Source organism: Populus trichocarpa, chromosome 15 (assembly GCF_000002775.5).
Source record: "Populus trichocarpa isolate Nisqually-1 chromosome 15, P.trichocarpa_v4.1, whole genome shotgun sequence".
Lineage (NCBI taxonomy): Eukaryota > Viridiplantae > Streptophyta > Magnoliopsida > Malpighiales > Salicaceae > Populus > Populus trichocarpa.
In genome coordinates, this window is record NC_037299.2 from 12,534,475 (window position 1) to 12,555,801 (window position 21,327).

General features: G+C 30.2%; 1 protein-coding gene and 1 long non-coding RNA gene across 3 annotated transcripts; one reads left to right on the plus strand and one right to left on the minus strand.

Annotated features, from left to right (window-relative positions):
- The first annotated feature begins 6,171 nt into the window (after window positions 1-6,171).
- Window positions 6,172-9,278, plus strand: LOC7457584 (ultraviolet-B receptor UVR8). Of its 2 annotated transcripts, none has more exons than XM_024586969.2 (8): window positions 6,172-6,601; window positions 6,678-6,830; window positions 6,953-7,111; window positions 7,274-7,432; window positions 7,714-7,845; window positions 7,955-8,041; window positions 8,338-8,433; window positions 8,533-9,278. In XM_024586969.2, exons 1-8 carry the CDS (start codon window positions 6,400-6,402, stop codon window positions 8,736-8,738), a joined length of 1,194 nt encoding a protein of 397 aa, XP_024442737.1. In that variant the 5' UTR covers window positions 6,172-6,399; the 3' UTR covers window positions 8,739-9,278. The 2 variants fall into 2 exon arrangements, with proteins under 2 accessions (XP_024442737.1, XP_024442736.1); XM_024586968.2 differs by having other exon boundaries at window positions 6,173-6,601; window positions 8,335-8,433.
- Window positions 9,279-13,311: 4,033 nt separating this feature from the next.
- Window positions 13,312-16,075, minus strand: LOC112324388 (uncharacterized). Its single transcript, XR_002978235.2, has 3 exons — window positions 15,685-16,075; window positions 15,201-15,470; window positions 13,312-14,038 (listed from the first exon to the last, which is right to left on the minus strand). It is a non-coding gene; the product is annotated as an uncharacterized LOC112324388 (long non-coding RNA).
- Between the last annotated feature and the right edge of the window lie 5,252 nt (window positions 16,076-21,327).

The following is a 21,327-nucleotide window of genomic DNA, read 5'->3' on the forward strand; positions in this document are numbered from 1 at the left end:
CATCAATTCTTTCGTGAATTATAGACTTTCATGAGTATTTTTCATGAATTATGTGTATTAATGTTTTTGCTTTCAAGTCTAATAATATAGAAGTTTTGGATGGGTGGCTCTTCTATTATTATTATTTTTTACAATCTAGAGTTTAGGTTTTTTTATTTATAGATAGATATTGAGTATTATTTCAATAGATATCAAGTATTGTTCTAATAAATTAATATTTAAAAAATAAAAGATGCTTTTGAGTTATTTCTTTAATGATGCAAAAAAATATATATATATATATTTTAGCATCAATTTAAATCTTATAAAGGTTTATTGAGTGGCTCGTGGCTATGTCATAATTACCTTTTAAAAACTTCATTTTAGATTAGTTTTGTTTAAGTATAATTTTAATGTTTGTTTAGTTTGCATGCAATGATTATTTTTCTTTTATTTTTTACAAGTTTATATATTTATTTAGTATATATACTAGATTTTTGTAAGATTGAATGATTATATAATTGCATAATTATAAATAAATATATTTTTATTATTTGTCTAATTTTTCTTGTTAGTTTTTGAACAACAGTCCATTATGATATTAAACAAATTCGTTAGTTTGTATTAAATTAGAAAAAGAAAATCTACTCCTTTTTCTCCAAAAATATAAGAACGTACCAAAATCTTTATTTCATTCATATCATCTTTCTTCAAATATCAAGAAAACAAGCCAAATTCAACAAACTTGTTGTGCTGTTGGCTAGGAATTGGTGATGATCTAGTGGGCGTGATGATTGTAGTGAATGCATGTGTACGCATGGCTGCAGTGAAAATAGGCCGGTGGCATGTCTTTCTTGACAAACATGGCGGCTTGTCAAGAGTTTCAAATTTTTTGCTTGCATGGTAAGAAAACTGTTTGTTTTTTTTTTTTAATATTCCTAACAAAGAAAAAAACATAAAAATTGAAAACTAGTATAGTTGGAAAAAATAATTTTTAAATATCACAATGGGAAACCATGTTATTTTAGTTTATATAAATAATAAGTAGAAAAAAAATAAAATATCAAAGTCAAACCAAAATTCAAATGAAAACACTCCAAAGATCATTGAAAAAAGTTCTACAAAATTGATTCATGGTCATCAAAGAAGGCTAGTGATCGGCGTGTGCCATGCGAGCTACACAAAGATGACGTGTGGCTCACTCTAGACACTAGCTTTGTTTAATGTTTATGAATTAGTATCTAAAATCCCTTTTTAATAATAAAAAAATGTCATTATCGTAATTTTGTTATGACCCTGAAGTTTTATTTGTTTATTTCTTTTCTTTTCTCTTTTATATTTATTGATTGTGAAAATTAAAATACTATAAAGTTCAATTATAATTTTTTAAAATATCATAATTTCCAGTCAACTGCAATATTTTTTAAATGATGCTATTTTTTTTAAAAAAATATTTATACTGACCTAATTAGTTTGGATTTTGTAATCGAAGCTTTGTTATTGTTGTTGTTTTTTTTTTAATATATAATTTTTTTATTTTTGTGGATTTTGCTGGAGTAGCTAGTTGATTAATTGGGATTGTGTGATTCTTTTCCACGATATGGTGGAGAGGTTACTGATGATAATTGATAAAAGAGAGTGATGTGAGTGGGGGCATAACTAAAATTTGAAACAAATTTACCTTCACATCCTAAGATTTTAAAATTTTATAATTATACCCTTCTATTTAAAGCTTATTCTATAGGAAAAACTAAAAAGCACGTTTGCACCCCTGGAAAAAAAACATGTATTTGCACCCTCGTCCCTAAATTTCTATTTCCACTCCTAGTGATATCTTTAACAATTACTGAAGATGCCTACCAGGTGTTTGACAAATATCTCCTATAGAAAACTGAAGATTCAAAATGAAATCCTGGCTCAAGAACTAACAATCCGATATCTATTAAGACAACATCTAAAAGAACTGATCACGAGGGAATAAATATAGAATTAAATGGTCTAATTGCTTATCCTAAGAACCACAGGGACTAAGCTGTTGATCTATCTAAACTGGAGTAATTAAATTAAAACATAAATTATTCTATCTTGCATCATCAATATTGAAATCGGAGCTTCTTCCGCCAGGATGCTTAGATGCTCTCTTGCACGAGAGTGAAAGGATTCACATTCACCATCTCACTCACATTGAATCCCAACAGTAACAAAGAGTACGAAGAACCCTCAGGTTCAGGCTAAGCGTAGCCTCTGAAAAAGCCTTGCTGTGTGACTGAAGCCTGAAAAACCTGCACCCTTCATTGCCAGCCAAGTTTCTCAAGGGGGCGGGGCACCTCAGTCAATCTAGGCGATAAAAGGACACTAATGGAACAGTATTGCACTATTCATCATGGGCCAAAGTTGTTTTTTAATGAAAAAGAAGGCAAGTACAAGAACCACGCAGGTGAGGCTACAGCTGAATCAGTTGTCGAAGGTCTCTCTTTCCCTCCCTGGAAAAAGGCAGCTTCGTACTTTGATAAAAACAACACGACACATAATTCTTTCATTATGTGTCGTAATCAAATGCTCCCATGTCTACTTACTTCAACATTTCAGATCAACATGTGTGGTTCGACTCTGCGTTTTGCAGCTACTTTCTTCTACGTGTCGACTCTGCAGTGGTTGGGGATTTAACACCTTGAGTGATGTAAATAATTTCCAATCAGGATGTGTGACAAATAATTGTATCTTTATCTTCTTTTCAGAATCGGGAAAACTTTGGTCAACCTGGAGAGTACTGGGATTTGCCAATCGAGTAGTGACACGTCAAGTCTCTGCTGGATTCTAGCTATGGGTCAGGTGTTCAGTCTGGGTTGGACAATTATCAAGTACCCTTCCTTTTACTTCGTCCTTCCTCTTAATTTTATTGAGTTTTTTTTTTTCAAAGTTGAAAATATTATTTCTTAAAATATCACAACTATAAAAATAATTATCACAATATCACACAAAGGGCATGTAGCATATTTACAACCTATATTATGAATATACTAAATATACAATCATTGGTCACGCTAATAGTATATATGTGACCTCTTGGAAGCGCATTTAGTATTAGCATGACCTTTTTGTTAATTAGTTCCATAATTTCCTTTCTTTTCTTCTCCCCAGCAATTTGATTAGAAGTGTATCTCTATTATATATGGATAGCGGTGATTTCTATGCATTGTTTTACCATAGTTAAGGTGCTTTTTCTTAATTGAGTAATGTATCGGTTTAGTTGCATCAACACGTATCTAATGATATTAACACATTTAATGACATGCATGTTGAATTAATTGTCGAGGTAAAAAAAAAATAATTGGTTGGTGGTTCATGCATAATATGTCATTTTATGGCATGCGAGGAGAGATCACCTATAAACAAAGTTGTATCTGCTTATTGATTTAGATCTTTACATGTTTTAGTACATGAATATAACAAGGCGACTCATAACATCATTATAGGAGCGCGTTACACGACGTCCACGTGATACTCCGTGTAAGTCGGCATATAATCCAGATAATTACATGTAATAAAATGAGATGTATGCACCAAGATATAATAAATTGGTATGCATGGCATCAAATTTTTTTTATCATGTAATAAATTTTTTTTATATATAAAAAATGATAATATAATTTTTTCACAATTCTATTAGGTGAATTTTTTAATATGAGAGGGTCGAAGAGTTATGGTCGTAGTTTGTGATGCTACCGACAATGTTGTGAGTGATGCTTTCAATAAATACTTAATTTTTATTATGTTGTTCTTCACTTAACAAGGTTGGGGAGGCTTAGTATTTGGACAATGCAATATAGAAGGATGATTGTGTTTATCATGCACGATAATAACATGGCCGTGGTTTTAACGGTGCAGGTCCATCAACGAGTTAATTTGTTAGATGTTTCACTGTGTAATTTAATTAATTTGTAATTGAATTGATATTCATTATTATAATGAATTATTTATGTATTGTAATTTATTTTTATAATTATAAATTTACCTACTGTGGAAATTAGTTAATTCTATTGGCTATTTGATATTGTTAATGTGATTATGTAAAATGTTTTTCTTGATGTATTGTTGCTTTTTTTGTGACTATGTTACTGGGTAGCAAGCTAAAATAGTTGAGATAGAGAGACAATAGGTTTTTAACAGGTCGTACATGTAATATATACGTGACCAATAATTCGTGCATGTGCTACAAGCGCAATCACTATTTGTGTGTTATTGTGGGAATTGTTTTCCCAACTGTGCTAGTCTAGAAAATGATTTTTGTCATTGTGCTATTGTGGGAAAAAAACTATATTTTATTAGTTAATAATTAATTGCTTATATATATATATTATTTTTCACATTGAGATTTTTCATATTTTTCTCTTTGGCTTCTTTAGAATTAAAGGCATTGCAAATTATTTTCTTCCATGGAAATGTGTTCGTAATTCTTTTTGTACTTTTCAACTAGTGTAGAATTTATTATCAGCTCACAATTCTTTTTTCTCCCTTTCGAATGGCCATCATTCAATACTATAATTATTTAGATTATGATTTCGGATTACAATATCAAATATGTTTAAGATAAAAAATTTTAATTTATTTTTGTTTACGTTGTTGTTGTTGTTTATATCGAAGGAGAAAAAAACTAGAATTAAAAAGATAATATAGCATTTGGTTTATTCAAACCTAATTTAACATGTAGAATATCATAGGAAATAGATTAAAAAGAAATGAAACCTAATGCATTAAACAACAAAACATGGATTATATTAACTCACCCTAAAATAAATAAATTAAAAGGGAAAGGGAAAAATTAAGAAGATGGAAAATGAGAAGGTTTTGAGCGAATCTTAAATACCATCATATTTGGTATCATATATGAAAAAAAATCATTTTAAAACCTAAAGATATTTTCAAATTAGCATATGCATCAGCTAAAACAAAAACTAAAACTGAATCTCAATAATAAATAATATATTAAGTTGAAATTTTGTGTGATTGGAAAAATAAGTTATGATTGTTTAACCTTATAATCTAATTAATTTAATACCATCATATTAACTTCTCATATTATAATATGAATTTCCCACACCAATATTCATACTAGAACTACTAGCATCAACACTTACGCTAGAATTATCAACACCCAAACCGATACCATCATTATTTTTATTGAAATTTAAATTTTTTTCTCTAACAATCAGTATAATTTTATTACTATTATTATTTAAAAAATATTTTATTCTAGAAAAACCTACCAGCATCATTTGATTTGTCTATATAACATTTATACATTTTTATTTGTAGTGGCGCAACATTATAATCAACATCAATATAAATATGAATTTTTTTATTTTTTTTACTTTATGCATATTTAAGACATGCATTGTCGATACATCAATAACTATTTTATAACTATTTTATTATCACTGTCACCTTTTATACTCAATTAATATAAGTTCGTATCATAAACTTGCTTGCAAATAAACAATAGCTTATAAAAGCAATTTGTCATAACATATGAAACAATTACTTGATATGAAATAATGATGAACATTTTATTTCTTGCAAAATTAAAACACTAATTAAACATGTTATACAGTAAAAGAATATAAAATTAGGGTTACATCAATATTAACACTAATTTTTAATGTGTGGATTTTTAAGATTTTTTCGAAAACAATCCAGATTGTTTCCATACTTTCATAAACCCATTTGAGTAGAACATTGAAGATTGAACAAAAATCAACTTAGGATCTACGAGTTTCACATTAACCCAAGTTTTATGCTATTTCTTTATGTGTAATCTTGTAAACTAAATAATATTCTAATGAAACAATAACATTATCTCGATTATTTAAGTCTTAATTCGAGAAAATAAGTGAGAAGATGTACTTTTTTGTTGTCTTGTTCTGGACAACAACAATACAAAAAAGAAATTCCATCTCCTGATAACGCGAACAGATGCAAAGAGAATCGACTACAAACTCCTAAAACTTTGATTTTAGTTGAATTTTAAGTTTAATGGAGCTGAGTTTTTACAAATTATAGCGAACTTTTGTTTAGATTAGAAATTGCTAGCAGGATAGAGTTGTGTTTGTCTTTTGTTAGTTTATATATATATATATATATATATATATATATATATATATATATATAGAGAGAGAGAGAGAGAGAGAGAGAGAGAGATAACATTAGTTTTATTATTTGGCGTGATTTGAATATTTTTTTTGTTAATAGAGATTTTTTTTATTTACACAACAATGAAGACAAAATGAATTATTCCTTTTAATAATTATTTTTGCAATTCAAAATGCTTAGTTATTTAATCAAATGAAAAATAAGAAATTGCATATTTTAGGGTTTAATTTATGTTAATCCACTATAGGAAAGCAAAGAGTGTGTAAAATAATGGAAGAAGCTAAAAGGGATGAAGAAGAATCAAAACAGCAACAGATATGGAGTTGGGGGGCAGGAACGGAGGGACAGCTAGGCACAGGGAAGCTTGAAGATGAGTATCTCCCTCAACTCCTTCACCTTCCCTTTCTCTCCTCTGCTGAATCCATTTCCACTCTTGCTTGCGGCGGTGCTCATGTTATTGCCTTGACCTCTGGTACCCTCGTTTACTTCTGCATTTTCCCTTTGAATTCTTGTTATCCAATCACAATTAATCAAATTCTTGTTCGTAGGTGGGAGAGTGTTCACATGGGGCAGGGGCACAACTGGTCAGTTGGGCCATGGAGAGATGCTCAACAGCTTACACCCAAAGCCGGTCAGTTCCTTGCAGAGTTGTGTCATTACTCATGTCTCAGCTGGATGGAGCCATTCTGGGTTTGTCTCAGGTTCTTTCTCATTCATGATTATAATTGTTTCTTCCATCTTTGAGGTTCTGGAAAAAATTTAATATCCATTCTATAGTAGAAAACTCTGTTTTAAGTGTTTTTTGTTCTGTGCCAATTCTCAGACATAGGCTTGCTTTTTACTTGCGGGGATGGCTCATTTGGCCAGCTTGGGCAAGGGAATTACAGGTCGCAGAGTACTCCTGTTAAAGTCGACTACTTCGCTAATAATTTTGTTAATCAGATTGCTTGTGGCATGCGCCATTCACTTGTCTTGCTTAATGGTAACTGCTGTGGCATTCATTGCTAGTCACAATGTTATAATGCAGAGATGCATCTGTGCTGCGAAGTCAATATCGCTTTAACATATGCTTAAATCACTAAGGCTCGTTGTTTTTAGAAGGAGCTTAATTTCATTTGTGATATTGCAATCTGGATTGTACCAGGAAATCAAGTTTATGGTTTTGGTTCTGGAAAGCGTGGTCAACTGGGTATCTCCAGAGATAAAACCAAATCAATTAATCTTCCTCAAGTTACTTGTGGGTTAGAAGATGTCCAAATCGTTAGCATCAGTGCAAATGGAGATCACAGTGCTGCAATATCTGGTGAGGGACTGACATACTTTCTATTTCTGACTATTGCAATGAAGGCAGAAAGAAAGTTTCTGGCATAAACATTTTGGACCATAGGTTCACATACGTATAGAACATAAAACCATTCATAAACTTTTGTAATGGAAATGGTTTGAGATAACTTAACATGAAATCTTCAAAGACTAGTGAAATATTTTTGTATTGCAAGTTGCATCTATTGTTGGCAATTCATAGCATCTAGTCTCAAGCCGTTTATCATTCTTGTTGATGTTGCATCGTACTGTTCACATCAGCTGATGGTCATTTATACACGTGGGGAAGGGGTTTTGCTGGCGCTTCGGATGCTAACTTTCCTCAGCTTTCACTTTCATCCTTGCGGTGCACCAAAGCTGCCCTTGGATGGAATCATGGCTTACTGTTGACAGGTAAATGCATTTCTTTTCCTATCCAATTTCTTTGTTTGTGGTTTTGAACAACCCCTCATCCCGCTCCTGTCTTCTTAAGATTTTAATGATGATGGGATATCATGAACAGGTGACGAGGAAGTACTTATGCTTGGTGGTAATTACCATGGGGTTCTTTGTGATCTTGAGAAAATGAGTGCAGTGAAGCATCGTCCTGGTAAGCATTTAGACATTCAACCTGCATTAGCATTGTTGTAAAAATATATGTGATGAAGTGATGATGATTGCTCTATACCACTTCCAAAACTGGAAGAAAGAACCTTTTGGGTTTCCTTGTGTTTACGATGGGTAAGGAGCTTCAGTTTCTATAGTGTAGATGGCTAATTCCCAATACTCTTGTTACTCTGAACTTTTATTATCAAACCACTTAAGCTATGCACACCAAATATTCATCTCATGTATTAGTTACTGTTAGTTGTCATGTGACCACCTCTCTGTTTCATGTTCCAGAAGATTCACCCGGAACTGCTTTGAATGAAGTAATTGGTCTTGATGGGGTTAAAGTTGTGAAGATTGCGGCCGGAGCTGAGCACTCTGCTTTAGTGACAGGCAAGCTTATTTACTATGAATTGCTACCCATCTTCTTTTTCTATACTGAGTCATTGTGCCATTTCATTTTGTTGATGACATTTTAAATTTTTTTCACAGTGGATGGAGCAATAAAGACATGGGGTTGGGGTGAACACGGTCAACTTGGCCTGGGGAATACAAATGATCAAACTATCCCTCAAACAGTCAGTCTAATCCCTGATATTCAGAATAAAGAAGCCTCCTTGAATGTTTACTGTGGTAGTGGTTTTACATTTGCCATAAGGTCACTCTCTGTCAATCCTGACAATATTTCAAGAAATTGAAAATGTTCCTAGGTAGCAAGTGGCATTATCCACACCACTACATGAAAGGATCTTGGGAGTTTAAGTGTCAGATTTCTGTCATTAATGCTCTGAAATATTGATTGGAAGTTCAGTTAAGATTCTGTTGCTCAAGATGCTCGAGCGAACAAATCTACAAAAGTATTAATCCAGAAAACCGTACAATGAGGTCAATGCATAAGTGTCCTAGCAATGCTCAGCAGTTGTTTCGCATGTAAAGCTGTTTTCTTATTTCCACACCTGCGGAGAAATGTCTGGTTTGGTATCTTGAATGCCTCCTATCACCGTTTCATCAAACATGATATTGGATCAGATGTTAGTTAACAGCCAGTCTTGGTATCTATTGAACAACACCAGATGTGTTTAAACAATCCCCTAGCAGGTGCAAGACTTCTTCCCTAACACTTTTGCTGTTTGGATTTTCTTGATGTCTTGACTGATGATTATGATAAGTTTTAAGATGTCATGGTGATGTAGATGGAAAGTTTCAGTTTTAGTATCAATGATATGGGTTTTTATCAACTTGCAGGGGACCATAGCATCCATTTATTTCTTATGTTATATATTTGGTATTTAAAGAAAATCTCTTTAAGTTGGGATTTAGATGTATTTACACATTTTGATAATGACTTGCTCTACAATAATGTCAACATAAACTGTGAGGCTGACTCGATTAAAAAGACGTAATCTTGTAAGCATTGGCTATTCTATTTTTCCTCTCCTTCTATTCTCCGTGTCTTATATGCTTACCCGATTCAATAGTCTTACGAGGTTCGTTCTTTTCTGCATCATTCTTCTTTAGTAATAAAATTTAGGATGATGAGATTCAAGTTGTGGATTGTTTTACTACTTATCATGGAACACTCTCCCCTCCTTGTGCATGCCAACTTCATGGTCATGATACTTTATAATTTCTTTTTATCTGAAATCTAAGTTTGAGTTTCCATGTTTCCCATTATTTTGCTTCTTATTACTTGAAGCACCAAATGATTATTCTTGAGCGTCTCCTCTCTCGAATGTATTTTGTTTTGAAATGACGGTTAAATGTTAAATTCTTTTCCGCAAGTGGTTCTCTGTGTTTGATTAGCCATGCTATTAGTGCTCCCTCACATTTGACCTTTCTCTTTTCCTTCTTTTAATTCTAAATCCTGTCACATGACACGATATTGGCTTCGTAATTTGGCAGTCCTTTTTTTGCGTGGACAAACTCCTAATGCTATTATACATGTGCTTGTCTAATAGGATCCATGCTTGTATAATGGTGGGTCATGATTTGGTCTCGTTATTCCTTTGCTTCAGGAGTCCCACTCTTCTTCCTGTGAAATGTTTGGTTTAGAACATTTCGATACGCCAATGCCCAGTTACCGGCAGCCCTTCTGTTGCCACTTTGGTTTGGCGCTCTGAAAAAACATCCTAGGAAAGATAATATGATGTTAGACGTTTGGAATCGTATCTCGGGCATGTTCAAGGATGTTTCTTTTTCTCCCTTTAAGCTGTTCCGCATCTGTAATGCCAATCTTGTTTTTACCTGGAATAACATATTTCAAATGAGAAATAACATATTTACTCTAATACTGAAACTATATGACAAAAGCCTAGCTATTTGCAGAAACAGTACTAGTCCGTGAGTAGCGGTGCAGATGGTTTTGAGAAACAGCTTTAGGCGAGGAGTAGAGCAGCTCCCAGAGGATTCTTGAACAAAAACCTTCGATGAACAAGACAAAAAACACCTAGTACAACAAATTAGCATAGCTTATGGAATGCTAGACGTCAAGACGATGCCAAGGCATAGCTTCATGCGGGGGAGTGATGCTGCAGCCTGCAGCAAACACCGAGGCTCTAGTGTCAAGGGCAAAGAGCAGGCATGCAGCGACTAACATTAATTTCAAGGTTAAAGCGTTAGAGTAGAGGTGAGTAAAAAAACTAGAAAATTAATTAAATCAAGAAAAAAAAATCTAATCAAAAAACTAAACTGTAAAAAAAACTGATTAAATTAATTAGAATATTTTAAAATATAAGCTAACATTCTAGCCAGCATGTATCCCTGGCTGATAGATTATTTAAAGTCAAACTTGTTTTTACCTGGAAAAAAAGTGATAAATTTTAGCCCCGGGATATCAAAGAATACCACGAGCACCATCTTCGGAAACGTGCCAATATTATTTAACAAATTATATTATAATTAATGGCATTCATATTAATTATATGTTCCTGTTTTTTCATAATTTTATTTAATCATTCTTGTGCTACTTGAATCAATAAGAACAAGAAAATTCTAGATGTTTTGTCCGTATTTTTTTTATTTAATGCTTGTTTTAAGAGAGAATTACAATATTCAAGCATATAATATTAAGTACAGTTTGATAATATTTTGTTATTCATTACAATTACAAACCACAGTAGTTCAGAAATCTAAGCCTAACACTCTTCATTTTGGCCTCAGATCTCAGCGCAACATGAGTGGATCGCCGGCATGTCCTATAATTATTTTATTTCAATCTTTTCTATTTAATACTGCATCAAGGCAAATCGTAAATCAGTCGTCCAACTATATAGTAAAACTGGAATTGTATTATTTTGAAAAATACTAATCTCCTAGAGTTAAAAAAAAATTCTAATCCATACCCTCTCATCTAAAAGAGAAACGATTGAGATAAAATGTCAAGATCAAGATAGAGAAGCGTTTGTAAGAATACATATAGAATGGTTTGTTTAAAATATAAAATTCTATTTATTTTTGTGAATTATAAAAAACTTGGATTTTTTTAAAAATATAATAAATTAAACATATGAAAAAAATGCATTTTTTTTCTTTTTCTATATACACTAACTAATAAATAATAACATAGAAAAGAAAAGAATAACTTAACCAAATAATTGTAAACAGGCTGGACACTTGATATAGACTGTGTAATAGATAAACAACCAATTACAATAACAATCGTTGATTTAGGCCCATTTGTCAACTTTGCCCTTGCATTAGGTTTCTTATTTTAAGTACGGCACGACAGGTTGTTTTGATGACTTGTAAATTCAGAGCTTGGTTCAAGCCAAGTTTACTTTTAAGCCAAGTTATGTGATGATTTATTTAAAATTAGATGAGTTAACTGATCAACTCTTGTTAAAGTGAACTTCAAGATTTATTTTAAAAAATTATTTTTGTTTAGAATAACATCGTTTCAGTTTTTTAACTTCTTTTTTTTCAAATAATGTAATTTTATTTTTTAAAAATTAACCCTAAAACTTGAATGATAAAAAAAAATAAAGACCCTAAAACTATAGAAGGCTAATAATTCAAAATAAGTAACCTATTGAAAGGCACAAAAAAAATCACGAAGTACATTTCTAATTATATAAAAAAAAAAACATAAAACAAATAGAATAAAAATAATGAGGATCAAATCTAGTATGAAAACTAAATGAAAGAAAATAATTAGGAACTAAATTGAAAAAAAGATAAAAATAACAATAAAAAAATAAAGACCAAAATTGGATAAAAAAACTAAATAAAATAAAATATTGAGGGGCAAAATAATAAAAAAAAACAATAAATCAAAAACATGATAAGAAAATAACAATCAAAAGAATAAAGATCAAAATTGAATAAAGAAATTAATGAAATAAAATGATGAGGAATGAAATTGAAAAACAAATAAATCAATAAAATGGTAAAACACACAAAAAAAAAAAAGCAATCAAAAGAATTAAAACCAAATTAGATTAAAAAAATTATAAAATGCCTAAAGACTAATGGCTTTTAGTGTAATGTCGAATGATCCCTAGGGAAGATGATTTCACTTTCAATTGCAAGTTTTGTTAGTGTTTTTTTAAGAAGAATAATTTTTAAAAATAGCAAAATAATCATTTTATTGCTTCAATCCACAATAATAGCTGTATTTATTGACTAATGGCTTTTAGTTTTTTTTTTTTTAATTTATAATATGGTTGAAGTAAATTAGCTTTACAGTTAAAAAAACAAAGAAAAATGGTTTTAAAATTAGGTTCCAACTAATAAGTAACAAATCATGTTAAGTTCATAAATCCTCTTTTTATTTTTTTAAAATAATTTCTTTTGACGTACATACTTGGCAAAAATAGAATTAGTTTATTGGCCATTTGAAAGCAATTTTCTATTATAATTAAGTGTGTGGAACAAAAATCTTTCAACTAAATTCAATTCCCTTTCTCCTTGTCCATTTCATCTTCTTCCCTTTCTCCTTGAAAAAGTTCCTTGAAACCTTCATAACTTAGCAAGATCAACTTGTCATTGCAACGTATCAGATTTTGATGAACTCAAAACACAAGGAAGATATATATTAAGCACAAATCCCAATTTTGAGAATTATTATTATTAATTTTTTAACCATAGATCCTTCTACTTTTTCAAAATTACAGTGGTTATTTCTTAGCTGCGAAAGAAACAAAGTACATTATAATATTCAACATGATTCATCTGCATTAAATTTACATATTACAATGGTTCATCTGCATTAAATTTTGTTAAAAGCATCGATCTTCCTCCACTTTTGGCTCCTATATTAGACATGATTCATCAAAAAAAAAAAATCTACCATAAATTAAGAATAATGTGATTAGGATACAAGCATATTGGCAATGATTGAATACAAGTACATTTTAGTATATTTACTTTTCAGGTTCTACAAAGCCACAAAATACTTTAAAAAGCCAATCTTCTAGACTTCATTTATCCCCGGGGCTAATCTTACGGGCACTTCACTCTCCTAGTTAATAAATATCATTCAAGAAACTAAAAAATAGTGATTATTAAAAAAATTAGAGAGGGATTTTATAAGTGAGCTGTATACCAGTAAATAAAAATCTCCAATAACAATAGAAAAACTTGATTCTTCAATTCAGCAAACCATTCCTCCTATATTAACCGCTCTCAATCATCCATGCTCGTACTCTTCCCCCCTCTCAAAGCAGAGACAATAAGACAAATGGAGGGAGAACAACATGAAACTATGCAGCTAAATGTGATAAAGAAACTAGCTTCACTAGGTATTATGATGGCGGCAACGAAAAGAAAACACTAATAACAACCGTGTATCTTAACAAGAATACCCACCACCATGAAAAAGAGATGTGAGACAACTACAAAGTGACTAGACCAAGCAAATCATATTATCAGTGTATAAGAAACTACAAAATTATTACCTCAGATGCCTACTTCGTTTTATCTGTATTAAACTATTCAAAGCATCAATCTTTCTCCACTTTTTCCCAACGCATCCAGAAAAATTGCCTATAAGAGTGAAAGCCTTACAAACAAAGTAATAAAAGATTAGTTGCCGTAGAGGGGTATATTATCAAGTCATTTAAAAAAAAAAAAAAGTGAAGTGAAATGTGTACGAGGCAAGAGTTATACATGCACACAAATACAAGTTCTGTATTTTGGTTCAATTTCAAAGTTCAAGCAAAACACAAAAAAGATTTCTGTTCATTATAATAGGATTTTGAGGTTCATCCTCTTAACCTCCATAAATCATCAATGGCATTTCAAGTTCTTTTCCCATGCAAGTGTCTCAGCAGCAGGTATTAAAAATGAAAAAGAACAACTACAACGAAATTGAACTACAATTCAGCATACGAGATATGGGAACCACCTGCTCCAAACTTTTCAAGGTAAAGATAATGGAAAGAACATATAACAATGATGATCAACTGAAATAAAGAAGGAAAAAGAAATGATACATATTTTAGCATTCAAAATACGTTCCTGATCGACATCCCAATCAAAAAGGATTTCTAGTATTCAGTATTTAGCTGAAACAGGATTTTAAAGGTTGCCTCGAAGATAAACAAAAAATTATCCTAACTGTATTGCATTCTTCAAAGAAATTTATCATTCAATAACATCTCCTCATCCAAGCTTTAGTTTTCTCTAAAATACTCTCCATTGTGTTCTTAATTTTTTTGCAAGTTTCCACTCCAAGAAAGTCGGAGTATTAGGAGCATTAAATTTGAATCACATTATTAGTCTCATTTAAATTGCAAATGACAAAATCAAGGTGAGGGGCCTTTTCGCTTCAATATGTTCATTCCAACCACACTCACATAATTTCCCAGCTGATTTCTGACAATTTTACCATCAAGAATATCTGACAATGGTTGAATTTTAAGTGATTTATTTTAGAGGTTCTAAAAACCACAGAATCAGAAATTATCCACATAAAAGATATATTTGACAATGTAAATGTTAGAATTATAGATAGATAGATAGATATCTATCTTTTCTGGGTAGTCTTGACACAATACCATAACAAGCCAATAGCCATTTTATCCATCATATCAAATTGAAGTAATTTAAAATACCAGCAAACACATTACTGTTAACAACCCCACATAGACCAAGTTGTGAGACAAGTAAATCAGGCACTCTCACATGCCTCCAATAAAATATACAGGAAATTAGGAAAGAACCTGAATGCTTGGCTGAACCGAGGTGCCATGTTTCTGCAAAAGTAGGTCTACAACCATACAAAGAAGGAAAAAAGAAAGCATACATAACCCCATTTTCCAAATTCTAAAAAAAATATGAAAATAGAGAGAAAAAAGACTAAACCTAGGATAATTTTAGCAATTATTGACCAAGAATATTTTATAATTCATAAGGCGAGACATAAGATAAATGCGATAAAAAGGATAAATAATGTTCATGACCTGAATTGAAGTTTCTTTCTCAAGATAATCCTGCAAGAAACCACATAATCAGACTAAATAATCAAACAAACACAACAGAAGAGAGAACAGAAGATAAAAGAGAAGAACGTTAACAAAGAAAGAACTATATAAATTCTAATTCAAACTGGAAATCAAACAAAGAAATATTCAAACTGAAAATTAAACAAAGAAATAATAACTAAATAAAAGATAAAATCTTAAGAGCGTGAACCTTCAATCATACCTTAGAAGTGAAACTTGATGAACGATCTTTCTTAGGGCTTTTGTTTAAGAGAGAGAGGATTTTGAAAACCCAGATAGAGAGGCATGAGCGAAAAATGAAGAAAGGGGTTTCCTTTCTTCGTTTATATACACAGTTTGGTTTGCTTGATAGAAATGAAATATTTTGACCGTTGGAAAGGATTGCTTTCGTTGAGACGACGCCGGCTTTGAATCGGTAAGTTCAAAAAAAAAAGAAGCAAAGGCCCCGCAAGGCCCCTTTTTTATGGAGCCCATAAATGGTATTGAATTAGCCCATTTTTGGACTCTTCTCTCTTCCACTTTCTCTTTTATTTCAAAGCAGAAACACTGAAACACGCCCACAGTGAGTAAAAGAACTATGGAGGTGAATGTGATAAAGAGACTAACTACACAGCCCCGTAGGGGAATTATGAGGTGGAACCTTTCCTACAGTTCATTGCTAATCTCTTCTCCTTCTCACCATCACAATAGAGGTATATATTGCTTGCTATATATTGTCTAAGAACAGGTTACATTTTTTCTTGTATCTTTCATTAGTGAAAGATTGAAACTTTATTAGACCCTTTTCTAGCGATATCATTTGTAACTTAAGACCCTTTACTGATGAAGAATCATTATAAGGATATAAACAAAAGAAAGAAAATGGAAAAGACTCCAATAATAACAAGCCCCGTGGCCAAACAAGCAAAGAAAAAATTAATTAATAAACTTCATTAAGATAAGCATGGAACATGCGGTGTGTGTATCTAAAAACCAATCTAATTAAATGCCAGGCTTTGTCAGTAACGAAGCATGATTATCGAAGGAAGATGTATTCGGACTTGAGAAAGGTAGAGATAATGGTAAGATATTGAGAATATTGTGATGCCAAAATGGAAATAAAAATTTAATTAGGGTTTGAAGGGGAGAGAGAGAGAGAGAGAGAGAGTGTGACTTGTGAACACGGTTATTAAACTTGGTTAGGCCGTGCAGATCGATACAGTATTTAGATAACTTGTTCCGGATTGTACAAAATCAATTCAAAGTAATTTAATGAATAAATTCCAAAATAATTAAAAAAAGAAAAAAAAGAAAATAACTAAGAGAATAAAGAAAAAACAGCTCACAAGATGAATCAATCCTTGGAAGTTGGATATTTGTGATAGCATCTTAGCATACTCCCAGTTCCAAAGCTTCAATCCCTTTAACATTTCCTGGCCAACTATATGACTAACTTTCAATAGCCAAGACACCAAGTTTTAATTTGAACGAGATGATATGCCCACGCGTTGCCGCAGACTTATAAAACAAATGCACTTGATGGTGTTATAATTGTGAACCAGCGCTGGAAAAACATCGCAGCAATCCACAGTATTTTAAAGAAAAAAATTACAAAGTAAAAATTTTAACCAGGTCAATATTTAAAAATTAAAATCAACAAAAATAATTTTGAAAAAAACAAAAGAAAAAATAAATGAACCAAAAAAAGAAAAAATAGGAAAGTTGAAAAACAAAAAGTAATTTTGAAAAAAAAAATAATTTTGAAAAAAAAGGAAAAAAAACAAAAAAAGAAAAAGAAAAAAAAGAAAAGTTAACAAAAAAAAAAGGAAAGCACTGTGAATTACTGTTTGTAATCCATAGTGCTTTGTGTGTGGGGGAACAGTGATTCCCCCACACCATTTAGATAGTGTTATAATTTATCGTTAGTGAATACTTGTTAGTGAATACTTGATTGGTGACTTACGCTGCGCCACGAGCTGGTCAAAAAAAATTTAAGCATACAAAAGAGATGCTTAAATGATAAAAATAATTTTAAAAAAACAAGAAAAATCTGATACTTAATTCATTAACTTGACTACATGTAATAAGATCGGGTAGTTTAATAATTTGATTTAAATTATAGGCAACGATAGTAGACTAATCTAAAAAAGATATTTGACAACAATTAACTAAAACAAATGAGTCACTAATATCATATCGAAAAGGAGAAAAAAAAAGATCATTAGAGACACACCGTCACTTCATTATGAACATTGCCTATCATAAAAAGAGTTTATCGAAGCGGTTCAAACCTGATTGCAATAGTATGGATGACGTTGACTGCAGAAGAAGTTGCATGGGCTGCTAAAGCAACATCCTGGAAAAGCAAACCGAACAAAACAAAATGAAGTGAGCATGTGATTATATTAAATCAATCAATTCTATTTAATTAAAGAATAAAACCGATTTAAAAAAAATAACAAAGAACAAAAAATAAAAAGACCCGAGATAACCCAATTAAATAAAAAAACAATAGATAAAACAAAAGTCATAAAAAGCAGGAAAAAAACAGAATTCAATATCCAATTAAATAAATATTAAAGGATGAAAATGAAAAAACATTATCTTTAAAAAATGATAAGAAAAAAAAAAACAAAGCAATCCTAGGCAAACCTCATAAAATTGTGTTAATTTCTATAGCTTATAACCATGAAATCCTAGACACGAGTTTAATCAAGAAGATCAAATCCAAATCATTTATATTGTGAATTGAAACAATAAAATGATGATTTTTCTCTTCTCAACAAAAAAACATATGGCATGACTATTATAGATAATAGGGTCTTCTCATATATATATATATATATATATATATATATATATATAAATTTACTCTTGAAACAAAAAATATTGAACTAACTTAAAATCACAAATTCTTTAACTAACGTTCATAGTCTTTTTCATCTTTACATTCTGATTTTTGTGTTATTATCAAATTGAAAAGGGGAACTTTTATAATTGAATAAATATAAATATTATTAAATTGTTTTTGCTTCATTTTTGTTTCCAGACTCTATGTTCAATAATGTAGTAATTATTTCACCTATCTTTGCTGTTATCAGATCTGATTGATGCCTTCTCTACCTTACCAAGAAATCTCAACTTTATACAGCACAGCAGTCGCTTGGGATGGAAACTGTATGGGACCTTTTCTTTTTCCCTTTTCTCTTTTTTGCTCATCAATTTTTTTTTTTTTTTGTGAAGTGATGAGAGGAATTTGATTATTAAAAATATTATTAATATTAATCACCTTCAGGAATAAGAGAGCCAAGCCAATTATGATAGACCCTGGTCTCTACAGCCTGAACAAATCAGAGATCTGGTGGGTAATTAAACAAAGGAGCCTCCCAACTGCCTTCAAACTCTATACAGGTCTCTCTCGTTTTCTCAGTCTTTTTGTTTGCTATGAGAAGAAGTTGCTGGAGCTTCTTTTTTTTTTTTTTTTTCCTTCCCTTTCGTAGGAAATTACTTGGTTTGGACTGTATAAAGATAAAAAGGAGCGGTCGTGGAAAATTTTATGTTATTTAAACTGTACGATAGTGGTATATTGTTAGTTAATTTATTTATAAATAAATAAATATAAATGGGAGAGATAATAGAATTTATTATTTATAAAAAATAATAAGAATATCTTCATTAAATATTTTTTTCTATATAAAATGGATTTTATTAATTAACTAATTGAATGTTATTAGCTACTACTTGAATATCAAAAAAAAAATTTCATATTAATTAGTTAAGCTAGTTTTCCCAAATCAATTAATAATTTTTAGACAAACATCAAGTCAAGTGTATGGGCAGATTATTAGATTATTATGAATTTTATACTTAAGTTATTTTTTATTCCATTTTTATTATTAGATTTTTTTAATTTCACAAATAAGGATTTAGGATTTATTTTAGTATACTTAATAGAAAACATTAAAATAAACAATGACATTAGTTTTTACAGAAAAAAAAAATAATTTAAAATATAGACAACAAAAACTTAAAAATTAATGAAAGTCTTTGATTGAGAATTCAAAAAAAATAAGAAATAATAAACTGATATTGAAAATTGTTTATTGAAAACAAAATTGATTGGACAATAACATGCTTTTGGATTCCTCAACTTTTAACTTGAAGACAAAGTTAATAAACCTTAGTATGTAATTTAGTTTTATCCAATCAGTATAAAACAATGTTTTTTCTAGTGTCCTTCCTTCGTTCGTTCATGTATGAAATTACTTTTAAAATAACAATAACAATGTGCTCAAATGCAAAGCTCCTATTTTAGCAAGGAAATTAAAGAGTTCATCCTCTCATGCTTTTTATTTATAAGCACCGTAACATTGAGTATACTAAAATGGTGAAATGTCTTTAATTACTTTCAGGGTGGAATTGAAATTGTTGAGTATTGTTTTATTTCAGATAATATTTCAAATAAAACTCTTTATATTTTATATTATGAGTAATTAGGTTATATTATTTCCAATAAAATTTTAGATATTAATCTCATATAATTTTTTTTATTTTTATATTAAAGTGAATAATGATAAATTATTACCCCTAATAATATTTTGAATATTAATCACTTTTAGATTTTTTTATCCTTATATTACAAGTAAATATTGTATTCTTCTTTTCAAAAATAAATTTTAATATTTTTAAAATATAGGTCAAAATCCTTTAAAAATTTATAAATTTGTTGTAAAATCCATCCAATATCTTTTTTAAAACATGCAAAAACACACACACCCATCCTTCTTCCACTAATTACCCACCCACACACCAAAAAATTACCATGTTTACAAATCATTAAAAATTCAAATTTTAACAATAATTTAAACACACATTAAACAACTAAAATTTACAAAATGATCCTCTTGAAGGTCGAAAATAGATTGGAGAAGTTGTTGAAAACTCAAGAACCACACTGAAATATTCCGAAATTATAAATGGTGGTGCGTGAGTTCATGCGCCCTTGCAGATGAAATAAAAAAATAGGTGCATCTAGATTGTCTTAGAAATGAGTCAATACAGATTTTGACTTATCAAAATAATTTTAAAATGTGATTGAAAACCAGTAAATCAGGTAACAAGTCGTCCGCCGCAATAAACAACTTGTCACCTGTTATAATTTTTTTTTGAAATGAATTAAAAAATAATAATAATAAAACCATAATGGCTGGGTTTTTTGATGGATGACCAGGCATGTAAGCCTAGCCTATTAGGCGTGTGAGCCTCACCTACCAGGCACAATAGCGCTTGACACCTTTCTTTTTTTCACTATATTTTTCTATTTAAATATTAATTAATACTCTCTCTCTCTCTTCCTCTTAGTTTTTAATATATATATATATATATATATATATATATATATATATATATATATATATATATAATTTTATAATGTTTCAAAGAAATTATTATAATTTGTTTATAATTGTTTTTTTCCTTTATTTTATATAAATGAGTTGTATTTTAATGGTGATCTTATAAAAACAAAAATCATTTGTTATTAATAATAAAAATTAACCTCTAACATAAAATAAATTGAAACGTGTAAAATGAGATAGAGTACTGATGTAAAATATTTACAAACATTTGTATCTATTTTTTGCTTTTACTAGAAACATTAGCTGTCAACTTTATTATTTAATTAGAGTTAATACCCCTTTTTTTATTTATCATTTTATTTTATTTATTTATTAAGCATAAAAAATATTTTTTAATTTCTCAATTAAAAAGAAATTCACAATGCCTTAAAACACATACATCACATAGTACTTTCTTATCTTACATTAAAAATTAATTATATTTAGAGCATTATTCTATTAAATACTGT

What these genes read in the sequence shown, in the direction of transcription:
- LOC7457584 (XM_024586968.2), top strand. Translation starts at nt 6,400, where the DNA reads ATGGAAGAAGCTAAAAGGGATGAAGAAGAATCAAAACAGCAACAGATA. An exon ending in TGTTATTGCCTTGACCTCTG is followed by an intron (nt 6,602 to 6,677) that starts GTACCCTCGTTT and finishes TCTTGTTCGTAG; the next exon opens with GTGGGAGAGTGTTCACATGG. An exon ending in TCACAGTGCTGCAATATCTG is followed by an intron (nt 7,433 to 7,713) that starts GTGAGGGACTGA and finishes TGTTCACATCAG; the next exon opens with CTGATGGTCATTTATACACG.